Consider the following 18,186-nt stretch of genomic DNA (forward strand, 5'->3'; position numbering starts at 1 on the left):
TTGAAACTCAAAGCGAAGTGTCAGCATTCTGTAGAAAAATGTCAGTCTGCTCTGAGTAATACGCAGGTGTTTCTTTATTCTTTCTTAGAATTGGCCTGCAAGGTGATGTAGCCGATCCACGGACAAAGAGCTTTCTCTATATCCTTGATATTCTCCCAAGGTATAAATGGACTTCTACCGCAATTCTAAAGCCTCTTTTGTAACTAGGTTTTGTTGTAACTAGGTCTTCTATGTTTTAGTGAGACAAGTCATCTATTAATGTTTTAGAGGGATACTACTAGTATTGTGCTGTATTCTGTGTTTGTTTTCACATGATCATATGTAACTTACAAATGCTTGTATTTTACTAATGCTGTAATCACTTCACAGTTGCTGTATATGCTTTCATTGTCTGTTTTCCTTTTCATTGCATGTCTGTTTAAACTGTGCCTATATGATAAATGAAAAAAAGTTCTTTTCAGTTCAACATCAAATTTGCATTGATTTTATGTAGAAGCTGGAGTAGATTATATAATAGTTTGCCTATTGGTCTCATGGAAACATGGAATTTTTTTAAAATACCAGGTTACAAAAGCTTAGATTCAACATATAGTCATCTTTTGAAGATGTACCATTTGAAAGTTAGTTTAAAGATACTATAGATTGTACAATGCAATGCATCTTCCAACCCCTTCCATTCTTTCTTAAAGTCTTTGTTCTTTTTGGTGCTGCTTCTAGATATCTTGAGGCCAATTGTGTATTTTTGGTTTGTAGTACAATCTCTTGTTTTGAGTAGTAATACTAAAGAATTTGAATAGCACTGCATTGTCTGAACAGTGTCCTTGTCTTTGTATTCATATGTCATTTTTTGCCTGGTCAGATCCCAGTTCCTAATAAAACAGCCGTAATTATTTGTATTAATGGCAGTCTTGCTTCACCTGGAGACTAGGACAGCTGTTCTCTGTATATTCCTCTAATAGTTCATCATGCTCTCAAGATTGGAGAAGGACAAAGGGATGTTTGGTGTCTCTTTTTCTTTTACTTTTTTTTTTTTTTACATGAATGGTTTCAGCACAGAAGGAAACCAGTACCAAAAAGCCTTTCTTTCAAATTGCTGTTAACACTGGGAGAAAAGCGTCTTCATCCTTCTAGAAACTGTGTGCAGCCAACAACATTAAATGGAACTGTGCCTTTGCCCTTGTCATGAGCAGAAAGAGAGCACAGACACAGAAGGGCTGAGTGACTTGGCAGGGCCATACGTAAGAAATCTGTGGCAGAGAACACAAAACAAATCACAGATTCTGTAGCCCAGTAAGTTAGACAATTCATGAGTAAAAAGAATGGTTATTACTACTCCCCTCTGGCAGGGACACAAAATTAGGGAGAGAACGTGGGTTGTTTAGGTGTTGCAAAAGATGTCTTTTGTGGAACAGGAAATGTAACACAGGTTTCCAACTAATCTTTTAAAATGATAAATAAAGCCTGGCAGATACTGTGTAAGTTAATAATTTGTCAGAATAATAGTACCTTTCATATCCTTAAAGGAATCCTGACCTGGAGATTCCTTTCCATTAAACAGAGACATGGTTAAGAGGCTGGCTGCTTTTAGGACATTGTAGTGCATTAATACAGAAATATTGTTTCCCAGTTGCTGTGGGCTTAGCTGGATAAATGGCAGAAGCTTCTCCTTCTCAAAACCAAAGCTTTAGACACTCCAGGATATACATTTTTATCGTGACGATGCAAAGGACCTGGGCTTGGCTGTCTCACTTTTATCTCAGCATCCCAGGAGACCCTGAAATGTTCCTTATCTCCTTGGGGAGGGTTCTTGAACCAGCACCTACTCTAAGCAGTCATTAGAAGGTTCAACATGATGGCTTCTGTAGAGTTTCTCAGTTCCAGTAGATTTGTGTTTTACTAAGATAGTGCTTGTGTGTTTTTTGAATATGATACATTTGTGAGGCATTGAGTATGGAGTACTTCAGCCCCAAAAAAAGGAAATTCTTATTTTAGGAGTTATCCCTTTATATTCTAAATTGCTATGGCATGCATGCAGTTTATAAAAATTGTAAAATAATTTCTCATCCCTTGGATGTACTTACCTTTTGTTCAGCCTTTTATAATGACATATTGCTGAAATGAGGCTCAGAGATAGCCTGGGATGACAAGTACGAGAGATAATGGAAAGGACAATTTCAAGGTCTGGAAAGACCTGGGAAACCGTTGGAGCACCCAGCCAACAAACAAAGTCCAACCCAAATGGTCCAGATACTGTCTGTTTATCGTGTCCAAGCCATAACCTGGGGAAATCCAATGCTAAAACATCCAAATGCTGCTTTTATAGAAACATTTTTAATGTGAATACCTGCCAAGTACTTAACAGTTCCTCTTTGTACAGTGATTACTTGCTTTGTGATCTGTCAATCCCCTATGAGAGCTTGCATTGCAGGCTGTGCTCTGGATTCATTGCAGAAAAAGAAGTTTCATAGTAGGCAATGATGATGAGTGTGAGTAGACATACCAACCGATATATTCTCCATTCCTCTGCAAGGAACTTGGCTGGTGTTGCTTTTTCTTCAGTTTAGTATTATTTTTTCACTATTATTTTTACTATTTTAAAATTTGGCATAGTTTTTTGTACATTTTTTAGTTTCTTGTGAGATGCATTGGTTCTTTTAATTCATGTGATGTCTTTAATTGGTGGTAATTAAAACTGTGCTAAAACAAATTCTGCTGTGATTTGTTCCAATGGAAGTCCAAAGTCACTAACTTCAGTAAGCATGGAGCTGCTGTCTGGGAGTATTAATATCCTGCTTCTGTATGTTGTTCTGAAATCCCAGTGTGTGACAGACATTCTGTGTCTACATTAGCCTTATTAGAGAATTAATCAGTGCCACAAAATATTCCCAGAGACTTGAATCTGAATCATCTATGCTTCTAAATTGTTGAAACAGTCCCTGTCACAGGGCCTGTGCATTTCTCCAGAGATTTAATATGCTGCTTTTGGAATGTGCCTATTTCCAGAGCTTTGCACTGGTCTTGTTAAAGCTCAGACACCTCCTTCCCTTCCCCCTATCAAAATAAAATTCAAGTATAGAAAATTGAGAATATCTGCAGTTTGAACTCTAAGCATGTTGTGTTTCTTAAATCAGTTGAATGAATGCTGGTTCTGATGTGTTGTCAGTTAGGTTTGATGTGACATTTTGACATTTATTTCAGGTACAAGTACTTGAAAACAACAGTTTTCTGGCTAAGTAGCAGTTGGTGTTCCCCCAACAATTTTATTTCCTATTACACACTTAATCTGTTGAATAATAATCTTGTGCTTTAGGAAATGAAGAGTGATAAACATTTTCAAAAGTACATGCATGGAGTACAAGAGGGTACAGCTGTTCATCCAAATATAAGTGGGGTTTGTGGTTTTTACCAGCAGTCCACATTTTTAATTCAGTTTTGTTTTTTTAAGGATGCTAAACTTTACAGCTAGCATGATGTGGAAATACTTTGATCTTTCTGGTAGCTAAAGAAATCTGTAGATGCATATACTGTGTTTTACATCTTGTTACTCTGATTTGTTTGGTTTTTTTTCCTCATAGGCTTCAGAAGCTTCCAAAATACCTACTTTTAGAAAATGTTAAAGGATTTGAATCCTCTTCTGCAAGGTAAACTCTAATTAATATATGCAGGTTTTAGTTTGTAAAAAGGATATATTCTTTAGAAGGAGAAGGGATTTATTCTTTAGAAGGGATTTTTATTTCCTAGAATGGGAGTTAACAAAGTAGCTTGAGATGGGACAGGAATTAAACTCTTAGGTTGTGAAAAGAACTTGCTAGATACCTGTTTATTTCTCTAAGTGGGTAAAATACATTGCAATGGTATTTTATTTTTAATTTCACTTGATGATTTGATGAGTATTTGATTTGATTTGATGATCATGCTTCCTTTAGAAAAGGTCAGTATTAATTTTCAAGGAAAAATAACAATTGGTGTAACACTCAGAGGTTTCAGGGGCTTAATGACAGGAGCCCATACTATCTTTGGTATCTTGTGTTAAGGTCACAGAACAGTCTAGGGGCTTTCTTGAGTACCTTTGTTGATAGTGGATTATCCCTGTTTCAGGGCTGCCATCAAATGGTCCAGAGATACAGTAAGATTGTATATAGTCTTGGTCTGAAATGTGGAAGAGGAAAGTGTCACTACAGTTACCTTATGACAGCAAGGAGCACTCTCCTCTCCTGTGACCAAAGCAGGAGAGAGAGAGTTGCAGTCTTACTTCTCAGCTCTTGCTGGAATAGAGTAGGATCTTTCCATAGCATTCCTTAAAGAACCAAGAGAACATCCACCCTGCATATCATGCTCTTAGCAAATCTGGCAGGCAGCTGGGAGTCATGCTCAGCTCTATCACTGGTTAAGTGTTCATGGTCCTGGCTTGTAGACCCTGGCATTCCCTACGCTGTGCCTTGCTGGCCAGTGCTTGGGACAAGCTGTACTTCAGAAAGCACCCCAATTAGGACGCTTGTTTTCTCTTAGGACACCTGGGATGCAGTCTCCCATACAGTGCCAGATACAGGCCACAGCTCCTGCCTTTTGTACAGTTCCTACCTAGTGCAGTCTGCATGGAATACAAAAGAAAAGTCTTTTTAAGATTGTCTCCCTTACAGTCTTTTTCCATTGTTTATAAACTACAGTCCCACCTCCCTTTTATAGTCAAAGCCACTGATTTTTGTCATCCCATGACTTAGCCTTTTTGTTAGGCTTAACTGGTGCTGTGTATGCGAGCAGAGGGAAGTAGTGAGCTATTTGTAGTGGTTTTAATCTCCTGTTTTATGATTCCAAATAAAGAGAGTATCTTGCCCTCTGATTACTTTCCTTGTTGACACACTACAGTTACTCTGCTAGAGATGGGATATTTTTTGAAGAGGCATTTGCACTGTAGTATGAGTGAGGTGCCTTTGAATGTGTAATAGTCTCTAACACTGAACTTGTATGTTGTCTCTCAAATTCAGAATGGATGACATTATATTGGTAATTTGCTCCCCAATTATTTCAATGAATGCTTTGGTAAATATGATGTTGAATTTAATCTGTTTTTATTTGGGATAAATAAAGGGGCTAAAGACTCTGTGAAGGGAAAAATTGCTTTTTGATTCTTTTCAGAAATGAACTTTTGCAAACACTAACAACATGTGGATTTAAATATCAGGAATTTCTCTTATCTCCAACTTGTGTGAGTACTAAAATTGCTCTAATATTATTTAATAGTTCAAAGTGCACTGAGTGCAAGAACATTTGAAAATGCTCTTTTGTATTAGAAAAGAAAGTCATGCCCAAAGCTGAAGATACACTTGAATGAGAAAACCATCTGGCATGACTTCTGATTTCTCATACTAGCATAATCATATTGCTGTTTGTATTCAGATCCTAGTTCCATACTGCTTTGCTGCCATTTGATATTTTTAAGAAGGCATGAATTTACACTGTAACCAGGAAGGTGGTTTTCCCTGCAGGAGCCTCATTGCTTCAGAAGTGCTGTGCCTCTGAATTTCCCAGCACAGAAAATGTGACTGTTTCTTGTGGGAGGAGGAGCTTTGTTTCCATGTTACCCTGGCAACTAAAAAAAAGTTTGAGAGAGATTCTGATTGTGCAAGACTAACTGGAATCAGTGAAGTACCATAAATATTTGAAAGAAGCTGATAGAGTGTAGCTTGAAAACCAGTTGTGGTAGATTTATTAAATTGTTAGGTGTCTTATAATTCCTTGTTTAAAAAGGCAAAGAGAAACCCTTTTGGTTTTAACAGAAAACAGATAGTATCTGTCCCAAGAAATCGTGAGGCATGTAAATTTTTCTTCTTGCACCACATAAAATCTTGTTCGCATTCATATTCATTTATAAAGTAAAAGCTACAAGATGCAAAGAATAATTGTTCACTTGGTTCTCTGGAAGCATGTAGGTATGGAACTTAAAAGTATGTAGGTATTATCAACTAATACCTAGAGAATACCCTGGAAAAAAGAATCCTTCAGGGTGACCTAATTGCAGCCTTCCAGTACCTGAAGGGAGACTAAAAGAAGCACAGAGAGGGACTTTTTACAAGAGTCTGTAGTGACAGGACAAGGGGCAATGGATTAAAACTAAAAGAGTAGGTTTAGATTAGCTATTAGGATGAAGCTCTTTATGATGAGGATAGTGAGGCACTGGAACGGGTTGCTCAGAGAAATTGTGGATACCCCATGCCTGGAAGTCTTCAAAGCCGGTTTGGATGGGGCTCTGAGCAACCTGATCTAGTGAAAGGTGTCCCTCCCCACAGGAGGGGCCTTTGAACTAGATGACTGTAAAGGTCCCTTCCAACACGAACCATTCTTTGAGTCTGATTCTGTCAATACTGATATCTCTGAAGTCACAAAATATATTAGTATGTTGTAGTTCTGTTACTGCATGTAATGTCAGATAACTTGTATGATGCTGTAGACCACTTTTTCTCTACCTATCACATGGACTAAAGGCTTCTGAATTTTGGTTACAGCTTGGCATTCCCAATTCTAGGCTGCGATATTTTCTAATTGCGAAGCTTCACCACGAACCGTTTTCCTTTCAGTCTCCTGGCCAAGTGAGTCTATTCGTGTTACTTGAATTTGCTTCATTTGATGAAGATTGAAGGTTAAGTTTTTGGTTTAGTGGTGTGTGTTGATGAATGGAGAAGAAGACTGAGTGATACCAACAGAAAAGTTAAATTCTGCCTCCTTTTTTCAGCCTGGATATTGAGTTTTGTAAGGACTGATATGCATGTCTATGGCTTAGATGGCTCTAAACAGCTGGGAGATGTGTTTTCTATGCTGATAGTGGCCTGCTCCATTTTTTACACACTTGGAAAGGTCTTTTTGCAAAGGCAATTATTTGTAGTTTTTCCTGACATCATTGGTGATAGGTCAACAAATCCCGATGGTACTGCTTTTGAAATCTTCATGAAAATAACATCAAAAGGTTGCTTGCTTTATTCTGAGCGTTTCTGAAGGAATTCTTACTCGCCGTATGGTGGAATGTCAAGTTCTTTATTAAATGCAGTTCTTTAATTTTATTTTTGTCACACTTTCTTCTTAGATATTGACAAGATTCCCAGATCAGGATCCAGAAGATTTACTCAAGGAAAAAGTTGCCGACAAAGAGGGTGAAACCAGTTTTTCTTTGTCCTCTGAGGAGAAGAATCTGGATCCAAATATTGGTCCAGATTGCAGCAGCAAGAAGAATTTACCAAAAGGGGCCTTTCTATTTAAGCTTGAAACAGTAGAAGAAATGGAAAGGAAATGTGATCAGGATAATGATTCCTCTATTCAAATGCTAAAAGACTTCTTGGAAGAGGAAAATGAAGAAATGAGTCAGTATTTCTTACCACCAAAGTCCTTATTGCGCTATGCTTTCTTGTTAGACATTGTTAAACCCACCTGCCGGAGATCCACATGCTTTACAAAAGGGTAAGTTGCAAGAAAATGTCTTGCTAAATCATGTCCTGAAATTTTAAGTGTATTTTCACTTGTGTCCTGTAAAATCACAGAGAGGTGTTTCATCAAAAAATTCTAGGCCTTTGAGAGAAATCTCCTTATATAGTGTGCTTGCTGATCCAGTGGAATGCCAGCATGAGAATCTATCTGGCAGAACATCATGTGCCCACTCCAAAAAGGCATTCACAAAAGACAGTTGCCATTTGTTGTTGACCTTCACAGAAGCTTAATTACCCCTGCGGAAATATGGTTCCAGTAGACTGGTATAGTGCTGATTCATTAATGAATCGCTTTATATTGCTCAATGAAGTTACAAAGTGTCATGCATGACAGATCCATTCCTCATTAAATCTGTCTCCACTGTACATTTTATTGATTTCTTGGATTTTTCAGCTATGTAGATCAGAATAGCTGTGGATTGTCATGAAACCAGTTAGGTTGCTGCATTACAAATCATATTTGATGGAGCAGAACATCAGTGCTTTTCTGTCTAGTAGTTTTCTGATTCGTACCATGCAATTTTAAGTTTGACTTCTGGAAGTTGGTGAGTGTTCTGAAACTCTGTGGACAACTGGTGAGAAGCTTTTCCACTGAATGTATTTGTATTGAAACATTCCAGTTGGAGCCTGGAAATTTTTTGGAATTTTTAATACTGATAAATTTTTCTAATTGGATTGGTTTTTTGAATTCACTGAATCTTTCAATAAGATGGCTTGGATGATGAGTTAATGCTAATTGTAACTTTCTTTTTAATTACCAGAAATTAGGCTGCCAGATAGACAGAATTCCTGCAGATTTTTTGATTTTTAACATTTTTGACAATAAAAAAGAAGAAAAAGAATTTCAAAAGTTCAATGGGAAAGGCCTTCCCCAAGGTCTCATTGACATATATGTATGTGCCTTTTCTGCCTTCATTCTTTTGAGTTGTGGGAAAGTCATCATCTTCTGGAATCTCTTTCTTAACTAGAATAGTCAAAAAAACCCCTTAGCCAGAATGGTGTCTCATGTGTCTTATCTATGCCTTAAGTGTCATTGAAATTAATTGGCCACTTGTGGTTTCACTAGAACACGTCATGGTAGCTTGTGGTCACGTTTATCAAAATCACACTGAAGGAGGCTCCTGAGTAGTTAATATAAAGTCTCTGTATGTAGTGGTGGGAAATCTGACACCAGGGGAACATGACTCTTAACCCTCTGCTGACATGGAGGTAGTTGTGGTGGTAGTTCTGTCTGATTTACCATCTTTGTTCCGTTTTTCAAGAGCCTTTGGGAAGGAAGGTTGCCAACATGTTTCTCAATGTAATCATCTCATTTACAGCTTTGCATTAAGAGAAGATTTATAATTACATCTCATCGAAGTCACTTTCTGAGGCCAAGAATAAGTCCCTGCTGTATCTATTCCAGAAGTTTTGTTTTTATGTTTCTCTGAAGCTTGACATTTAGGAAAAAGACCCCTGAATGGGGTGGAACAGCACTCCAAGTAGTACAGAGAATCCCTCTGCTGCTATGCCTGTCTGGTGTCTTTCTTCTAAGTCACACTGAGCATCAGCTTTGAGAGTGGGAGAAAAATTTCCCTCTTTTCTCTTTGGTTATCACATATTTCTAGCAAGGTTTAGTGATGGAAATAATCTGGGTATGCCTTCTCCAGTCCTTGCTAATTCAGGGACTTCAAACACTGATAGTTTATCAGTGATTTTGGCTATATCAGTATGTCTTCTGAAAGGCTTTGGTGGAGTATACAGCAAAGTGTAATGGCCTGTGATGCGTGAGAGATCAAGCACGTAATTCTGCATGCCCTTCTGACACTGAATTCCTGGGCACTTAGTGAATGATTGCTCAGTTCCATGAGACTACCAACACCGTGGTTTCTCTTTGGAGTATATTTGTGGTGACTGAAGTTTTGAGAGGAAATTGACTATTTTAAAGGACAGGGGAAAAGAAAATTATATCTAACTTCCCTAGTTACAATCATTCTGGACATAGTTAACATTTTTGATATGCTATTGACAAGAGAAGCGATACCTTTCAAAATAGCATAAATATCAATTACAGAAGAGCTTTCTCGCTTTGTGGAAATTACTTTTTGTCAGTCATAATACAGGACACAATATAACCATAAAAAATACACGTATGAAATGAAAAGACTTTTTTTAAAGCTTACAGAAATGAAGGAGGGAGGGAATCTTGAATCAGATGAAAATTGAAGACTGTAATTTCTTAAGCCAACTTCTTTCATTATAACTTGGAATGAAATGTCAGAAAATCAATACATCATTTTTTTACTGTGACAAAATTTAATTATGTTCTGGGTCTGAGGTAGGAATGTTAACTTTCCTGTAGTCAGCAGCTTCAATAATAATTAATAACAATCCAGCTAGCATTACATTAGCCGTATGCCCACATTTGTGTTAAAGCACCAACACACACATGCACATACACACATGGCCATCAAACCACATGGACACCAACTGGATTTTTGGGGGGGGGGGGAGAGGGAGGGAAAGGGAAGGAGTTCTGTACTCTAGTGCCAGTTATTTAGACAGGAGCATTTATTTCTCTGAATAAAACTCTTCAATACCACTTAGAAATTTACCTCAATTATTTATTTTGGCTCAGTTATATTAAACTGAAATATTACCAGATGCTATATAAGAGGAAGATGAGGATTCCTCAATGCTGTGTGTGCATTACATTGTTAAACTTGGTGTTAGGGAATTTCCGGAATGTGACTAACCAGCTAAAGATGATGTATTTACAACACAGTTAAATTCCATATGTATTTAATCTGTAACAGTGTTTAGGTCTTCTGATCTTGAGGAAGATTTGTAACCACTTTGTTTTAAAATGAGTGCTGCTCTGGCTGTTATTGGCAGAACTAATTGTAGCTTTTTCAGCTGAGGATGAAATACTCAAGATTGAGCCATGCTGGGTCATTTTGTCTTGTGCTGAAGCGAGAGTATTCTTTTATTCACTGTGGAATTAGAAAGGCTTGAAACATAACTTCTGCCATGCTTTAGGAATGGGTCCCAAGTGGAACAAAAGACCTTTATAATTGTCCTTACAGTTGTACAGATAAAACTAGAGAATAGTATCTGTTAACAATTGATGCAGACCACGTCCCTCTAACGCTGGGGATCTTCTGAAGTCGTTCCACAGTGCAAAGCCATCTGTTGTCTTCACTCAGTCACTTTCTGTTCAGAATGTTCAAGCTGCCATAGTTAGACCAACAGAGCATGTTTCTGAAAGTCCGTAATTATATTTAAATGACAGCCTTAAAGAGACTTCGGAGTAAACAATTTGTTATGCAATCAACCACAAGGCATGCAGAGCAGCTATCCTAGGTTTCAGAATGTAAGTTTGCTTACTGTTTACTTGGATTTAATTTTTTTCTTCTTCGTTCTTTCTTCTACTGCTCCGCATAGATGCCTGGCCATCTGCCTTCCTTCAGTGGAAAATCCACAAGCTACCAAAAGTTAAACCTGACTGAACCACTTTGTTCCTAATGCTTTGACATGAAAGCTGGAGGGTCACACTAGTGGTCCTCCTTTGAATAAGGAGAGCTAATTTGAACCCCTGGGACCATTTGACCTTTAACATACTTTGCCTTTTATGTAAAATTGGTTTAGGCAATGTAGATGGCTCTTTTTGGTGGTCCTATGCTCGAGTTCCTTGGCTTTATGTAGTTGCCATATATAAGGCACTAGTGTGGATGAACCCTTGTGCACTGAGTGCAGACTCATCCCCAGAGAGCACATTCAGAGGGTACTGCACTCCAGGGGTTAGCAGTGTTTATAACAAGGCCTTTTGCTGTATCTGTCCAGGAGGCTGTTTGTTAATCAAGGCAAAGGAACCTAAGTAACCTCCCTGCATCTTTGCAGTTGACAGTACTATGAAATCCAGTGAAAATATTAATTTGAGATTGTTTTTGTTGTTGTTGAGGTATGGACACTATGTAGAAGGGACAGGCTCAGTTCTGCAGACAGCAGTGGATGTAGAGGTAAGTGTGTAGTCTAACATATTAGAATGACTAGTTTTAAAACTCTAGACTTGTTTTAAAGCTTGGGGTTTTTGTCTTTCCTTTGTTATTCTGAATATTATAAGAAAAAAATCTTTCAAATGTACATTTTATGGCAACTGAGTTTCCAATTGGTTTACTTTGTGTTCCTAAATAGCAGTTTGTTTAGGCCAAAATTACATCTGTGTCTCTCTGTGAGGAGAATATGAGTTGCAGTTATTTTATTATGTGTCATGTCATACAGAGGTTTTGTGGGGGCATGTGAAAACATTAGAAATGACTGGTTGTATGGAGAACTTACAGTACAGTGTTGTGAATCGAGGGCCGTTTTTTGTACACAGATGATTCAGTAAATATTGTCAGATGTTTAACATGTTTGAATTTCAAACTTATAGTTTATGTGGGAAGAGTATTTTGAAAAGTTTTACTGTTGATACTAAGTTCATGACCAAGTGGTGTTTAGGTATTGGGGAAGATAATAAATGTACTGGTGAATCAGCATTCGAAGATACTTTTCACAAAGCCTGTTTTGTACACAAGCCCTGCCTCCTGCACTTCTGTGCTGGTCACTAATATTATAGGGCATTTCTAAACATAAAAAGAATGCAGCTCAGGAATTCAGAATAATCGCAAAGCAAGTGTATTAGAACAGCTGCATCCATACAACTTAATTTGTATGAATGGTCTGCTGTTGAGTTATACTGAGTCACTGTCCTTTGCCATTAACAAATGTTTGTTCTTTGATTGCCCCATTAAGTATTGGTATAGGTTGGAACGGGAGGAACAAATTATGAACATCCTCATGGCAACATTGATTTCTTTCTTGCAAGTCCATGTGTTGAGATGCTGGCTGCAAAATAGAGTATGAATGACACTTTCAAGCAAAACATGCTATTGTCTTTGTCACTTTGATAATTAAGGAAACATTCTATTAAGATGTGACTGTAAATTTTACATATTTGGCCTGCATCAGTCATATCTCTTGTTTTTTATATTCTTCATAGCTTGAATCAGTGTTTAAGCATATTGACAACTTACCAGAAGAAGAGAAGCTTATGAAATTGTCAACACTAAAACTGAGGTACTTTACCCCAAGAGAAATAGCAAATCTTCATGGATTCCCTTTGGAATTTGGTATGTGCTACAAAGTACCTCCTTCTACATTATTCTTCAGAAATGCCAATGTATTTTTTTTTTTTTTTTTTTTTTTTTTTTCTGGGACTAATCCATTCTTTTTATTTTGCATTTTTTCAGCCCGCCTGATTGGTTGATTCTTGTATTTTGCCTAACTTTGAATTTCTCTGAATTTCAACCAGTTTTTTTCACATTTTGTAAGAGCCAGCTTCTGTGGTGAGGTTTATCTTCATAAGCTAAGAATAAGGTTTTGGCAGGCAAAATGCTCTGTTACTGAAGCGCAATGAAGGAATACCTTTGTTTAAAGTTGAAATTATTTACTCTGCAGCCAGTGTTACTCACAACTGTGGTAAATCAGCATATCCTGCCAGCTTAGGAAGTCTGTTTGTGGTTCTCAGTGTTTGGGCTTCTTGCTTTCTCCCTTCCACACATTTACAGCTGCTGACAGAAAGGGAATTTTAGATGATACAGATAGTTCTTTGTTGAGGAGTAACCAATCTATTAAGCCATCTCTCTTCTAGAAAAGGCAGTCCTTGGTGAGTTACTTTGTTTTCTAAGTGGTTTTTTTTTGAAGAAGTCAAGGAACAAAACTCAGCAGTATCAGTACACTGGATGCACATCAGCAAGAATTAAACCTGAAATAAATTCATCAGAATTCTCCTTGTAAAAAAGGGCAAGCAGGAAAGTGTAGCTGTTACTACCTGCTAAGAATTAATTGTCACTCAGCAACAAAAGCATCCATGGAATCATAAAAGGGTTTGTGTTTGAAGAGACCTTAAAGATCACCTAATTTCAACCCCCTTCCACTAGCCCTGATTGCTCAAAGAGTAAAACAGCACTGACCTTGAGTAATTTGTTATATTTTTCTTTGACTTCCTCAGTGACTTAAGGAATGTGACTTGTTTCTATGTTTGTCTTTCTTTCACAGTTTTAGTTTGTTTTTTCATTTATTACTTCTCATATTCGAAAATGCTACATTTGGAGAACATTATCAAGGTTGCACAGTGAAACTAGAGCTGCCAGCACTAAGCTTACATGTTTATGAGTATTTGCAAGCGTGTGCTGTGTTGTTATATATCAACATGCAATGTTTTTTCATAGCCTCTCTTCTTTAATAGATCTGTTCTCTTTTCAGAAAGCCTTTAAGCACAGCTCTGTTCCATATCCATGTAGGCTGATGTCAAGATACTTGAACTTAACAGAGTTGGATTGGGCTTGTATAGGCTTATCATGCTGCTCGAGATCTCTTTTGAACCCAGAATTGCCTATTTTCTCTTTTCTTTAAACACAGATGGAACTTTCCCACTATTATATCAGTCTCTGCAACATTACTGAGAGGTGCAATTGGATTAATGTTGCTTGTATTTTACAAAGGGAGAACTGAGACAATGGAGAAATTTATATTTGGAAGACTACATTAATGTGGGGTGAACAGTTTGTGAAACTTGGCTTTGGTAATTTCATAGTGCTTGGAGTGATACCGTACTTTCTGTTCAGAGCTCATCTGCACAGACACCAGTGAGGTTCAATGTTTTTGCAAACCAGAACTGAACTCTGAAGACAAGTCAGGCTTCTGAAGAAGAAGTCAGATCATCACCATGTACAATGTGTTCATTTAGCAGACCTGTCTTTTGTTGCTTGGGATTCCACTTCTCAGAGGACAGTACCCTTTTGCCATAATTATGGCAGTTAGTATTTTAACTGTTTTACAGTTCTTGCAGTTCTCTTCCCTCTCTATACTACTTTTCCAACTTTGACAACACAAAAAGCAGGCCTCTCTTATTTGGTGGTTTCCTCTTGCATATGCTCCTGATTCATAGGCAGAGCATGATTTTCCCACTGCGTTGAGTCACAAGTCTGACATTTCTTTGTGTTTAAAACATTTCCCACTTTTTGCTTAAAAAAGTGTTACTTGATTCTAGGCTGATTGAAATCTTTAGTGAATTTAGGTACTGTCTCAGTTTCCTTTGACAATTTGCAAGCTCTGGGTTTTTTTGAAAGTGGATATATTTATGGCTGCAGCAAAAGGTGTTGCCCTGACAGCATTTCTCCCATGCTAAACTACAAGTAATCATTGTGAAATATGGTATTTTCAGAGCAAAATGTGTTATAAGTTCTCTGCTACTGTGTTCTGTACTGACAACATTTAGGCTGAAATTTTCAAAACCAGAAAGCTTGGAATTGTACCCCCTGCGTATATGTTGTTGGTCCAAGAAACTGAAGAATGAGGAAACTATTAAGCTGAAAACTATGTGAACACACTGCCAGGAGCTTTGTAGCAGATGCTGTTACTAGTGCAGCTACAGTATCATCAGAAGAAATGTGATTGTCTAAATGGTTCTGTGTTTTAAGAAGTGGATGGCCTTTTCCAATATGTGAGGTCCAGAGTTAAAGTCATTGTTCATTCTTAACATGACCAGATTTATTTGTGCTTTTAACATCTAAATGTATAAATAGTAATTGCACTACAGTTCAATGAAATACCGCAGTCATTTGTCTTAGTCACTCTGGTGGGTCCCACAGCAATATCGTTAAAAGTGAACAGAGCATTCTCACACCTGTGACCTGCTTTCATGAGAGTGATGTCAGGATGTGTTTTCCATTTTTCTTATTAGCAATTTATGCAAGCTTTTAGGAAGCAAAAGCTAATATGGTGGGGCAGTACGTGCTGTTAAGACCTCAATGTCATCAAGTACTGTGTGTGACATAAATGCTACAGTGAGAGCTATGCAGCAAGTGCCAGCATACTGGGAGGTGTTGAATCTGACTTTTTGATTCTGTGTGGAGCCAAGAAGATAAAAAGTGCAAGACAGTGTTAACAGCCAGAGGGAGGAGGCTTGGGATAAAGGAGTCCATGAGTTCTGAAAATTAATTCTTGGTTTTCAGTTGCCAAAAGGTAGAAGGAGGAATTCTGACATTGTCAAGATTCAGGTAGGCTTCTTGGTGCACCTGTGTGTGTATGTGCACATAAATACATATTTATTTTCATGTACTCTTTTAAAATGCCTTCATTCTGTACCTTATCATTGATCAAATGTGAAAACTCCATCTAAGGAAGTGTGTGTGGGAGTGCAAGTGATTGTTCCAAAGACAGAAGAACAGTTGCCCAAATGTGAGTGCTTAGGAAGCTGGGCAGAGTGGATGGAGCTGGCAGAAGATGTGTTTACCAAAGCAGTCCACATTTGAAGCATGAATAACTGGCAGAGAAGGATGGAACAACTCCTCCCAGACACCACCTCCTCCTCAGAGCCTTCTTTTGCTCAACAGCTATCCAACCACATTCTCTCCTGAGCTCTCTCTGGAAGAGAATTTTTTCTGAAGAGCTGTGAAAATTTCAGAGCATACATATCACTACTTGCACTCACAGTGTGCTTATGCATCTGAGCTAATTGAGGTGGTGATGACCTCCAAGTCAAAGTTAGGTGTTTCTTCTTAGGGAATGATGAAATAATTGAATGTGGTCAAGTTTCAGCAGCTTACTATATGACCCTAACAGTTAAGCCACCACTGGTGTTCATCTTTCACTCAGGTTGAAGCAAATGTACTTTACCTCACAGTTGGAGTAAGGTAAGAGTGCAAGCAAGGACAGAGCAGACCAGCTGGCTGCTTGAAACTGCTTCACTCTCAGGAGTGGTACTCAGTACACAACACAGTCCTTTCACAATACCTGGACTGATGTCATTTTTACCAGCGCTCCCTTCTTCCTGCCAGTCCATGCACTTACTATGGGATGGACATTTCTGATGCTGTCTGTATTTCTGAGTGTGTTTAACAGGGTCGGCAGTGAATTACATGGAAAATTGTTCAACTGCCTAATCACTCGCTGAGTAAGCCTTGCTCATCATTTAGTCTGTTCTGGTGGTGTATTGCACTGGGAGACTCGTGATTTGCCTGAGCTGGTTAGAGGGGATCATGTGGGAAGTACAATGTAAAGCTTATTGAGAAGTGCAGTTTAATCCATCTGCAGAATCGTCATGTTTTCTTTCTGTTGTGGCCATGTTCTTCTGTGGATGTTATCTAGAGTAGCAGTTGTGCAGGGATTTAGTGCTGCTGCCCCTCCCTGAGACTGCTGGATGTTTTGAGCCCTCTGAAGGGAAGGTAGGTCAGCATTAGTTACACAGCAGAGGAATGCTTTGAAGCTTCTTGTGAAACCTTAGAGATGGCAGTATTGATAATAGAAGAACTGATCCAAATCCAATGAACTGGTTGCAAATTGATTTTGTAACTTTGTGAATTTTGGGGGGAAGCTGAAGGGAGGGTGGATTCTGCAGCAGTCTGTGATAACTGCTGTAAGAAATGTTCTCTGAAAAAAAATAAGACTAAAAAGTAACAAACCCAGACTAGTGATGTTGCACTATATGTTTTTGTTTTAGGTTTTCCTGAAAAGGTAACAGTAAAGCAATGCTATCGTCTTCTGGGAAACAGCCTCAACGTACACGTGGTGGCAAAATTGATCTCCATTCTACTTGAATAATTTAGAACTTGAATCTGATGCATATGGACTGGTGGCAGAAAATACTTCTGTCTTTCAGGAGAAAGCTGATAGAAGCTGGGCAAAAACCAGAGCTTACCAAGATATTTGTCTAGACATTTTGCTGAACAGTTTTGATACATTTTTAATAACTTGTATTCATGATGGATTTGAACTCTATAGGTGTTTTATTTAAATGGAAGTTTACATGACTTATTTGCATTATTTAAATATTATTTTTTAGTTTGCAAAATGAAAAAGAGCAGTATGTGCAAATATTTGAATGAAAAAAGATAAGACTATTTTATTTCATTTGATCTTAAACCATTTTCTCAGTACCGTGTGCAACTGTTTCAAAGCTGTTTTAATTAGGTACAGAGATCAAGTTCTATGTGAAAAATGTCTTCATCTTTAAATGTAAATTATCTCTTCTGAAAAGATTTACTCTATATATGATCTGAAATTTTGATGTGATTTTTGTAGCTCATGAAACTATTAAATTCAGTATTTTGTATAAAATTTTTAAGATATAGTGTTGTCCTTTATGGTTGTCTCATCTTCTTTAAATACTTGCAAGATTCTGGAACCCAACTGTATCTGTCTGGAATGATTTGTTTAGGTGCAGCTGAATAAAAATATTTCAAGATTATCACAGCCCTGACAATAACTTGCCTGTTTCTCTTCTCATATTTTTCAGGATAAGATTATTTCTGATTACCAAAGACCTACATGTAAAAGACATAAAAAAAAATTTTGAAGCTCCGTGTTTAGGTTCCTGTGACATAAGAACTGGAGAAAAACTGTATGGGCTGCTTCTGAAAATTTCTTCACAAATCTTGGTGGTAGTACTAGGGTTAGGAGTGTATGTTGGGGTGAAACCACTGTGTGTGGCCATACTGAGTGCCACTGGTGTACAGCACCTCACAGAGCTGGATTCAGTGGGTTTTTAATCAAGTCTTTTGAGTTCAGTACCTCTGAAATAATAGAAAAAATAATGGGGAAACTGAAACGCCTCTAAAGAAGCATGGGCTCCAGTGGTTATCTTTCCTTGGGATTTTCCCATTGGTATCTAGATTAAAAACAGCTTGAG

General features: G+C 37.8%; 1 protein-coding gene across 1 annotated transcript in view; it reads left to right on the forward strand.

Annotated features, from left to right (window-relative positions):
• The window catches only part of TRDMT1 (tRNA aspartic acid methyltransferase 1), a 29,080-nt gene extending 11,656 nt beyond the window's left edge, over positions 1 to 17,424 (forward strand). The window contains exons 4-11 of the mRNA XM_082299023.1: positions 89 to 160; positions 3,576 to 3,641; positions 5,137 to 5,206; positions 6,504 to 6,587; positions 7,079 to 7,449; positions 11,416 to 11,473; positions 12,496 to 12,625; positions 16,999 to 17,424. Of these exons, the coding sequence (XP_082155149.1) occupies positions 89 to 160; positions 3,576 to 3,641; positions 5,137 to 5,206; positions 6,504 to 6,587; positions 7,079 to 7,449; positions 11,416 to 11,473; positions 12,496 to 12,625; positions 16,999 to 17,099 (952 nt within the window). The 3' untranslated portion in view covers positions 17,100 to 17,424. The remainder of the gene's footprint in view (positions 1 to 88; positions 161 to 3,575; positions 3,642 to 5,136; positions 5,207 to 6,503; positions 6,588 to 7,078; positions 7,450 to 11,415; positions 11,474 to 12,495; positions 12,626 to 16,998) is intronic.
• Positions 17,425 to 18,186: the final 762 nt, after the last annotated feature.

The sequence above is a fragment of the Coloeus monedula genome, assembly GCF_965178545.1.
Source record: "Coloeus monedula genome assembly, chromosome: 1".
In the NCBI taxonomy this organism is placed as follows: domain Eukaryota; kingdom Metazoa; phylum Chordata; class Aves; order Passeriformes; family Corvidae; genus Coloeus; species Coloeus monedula.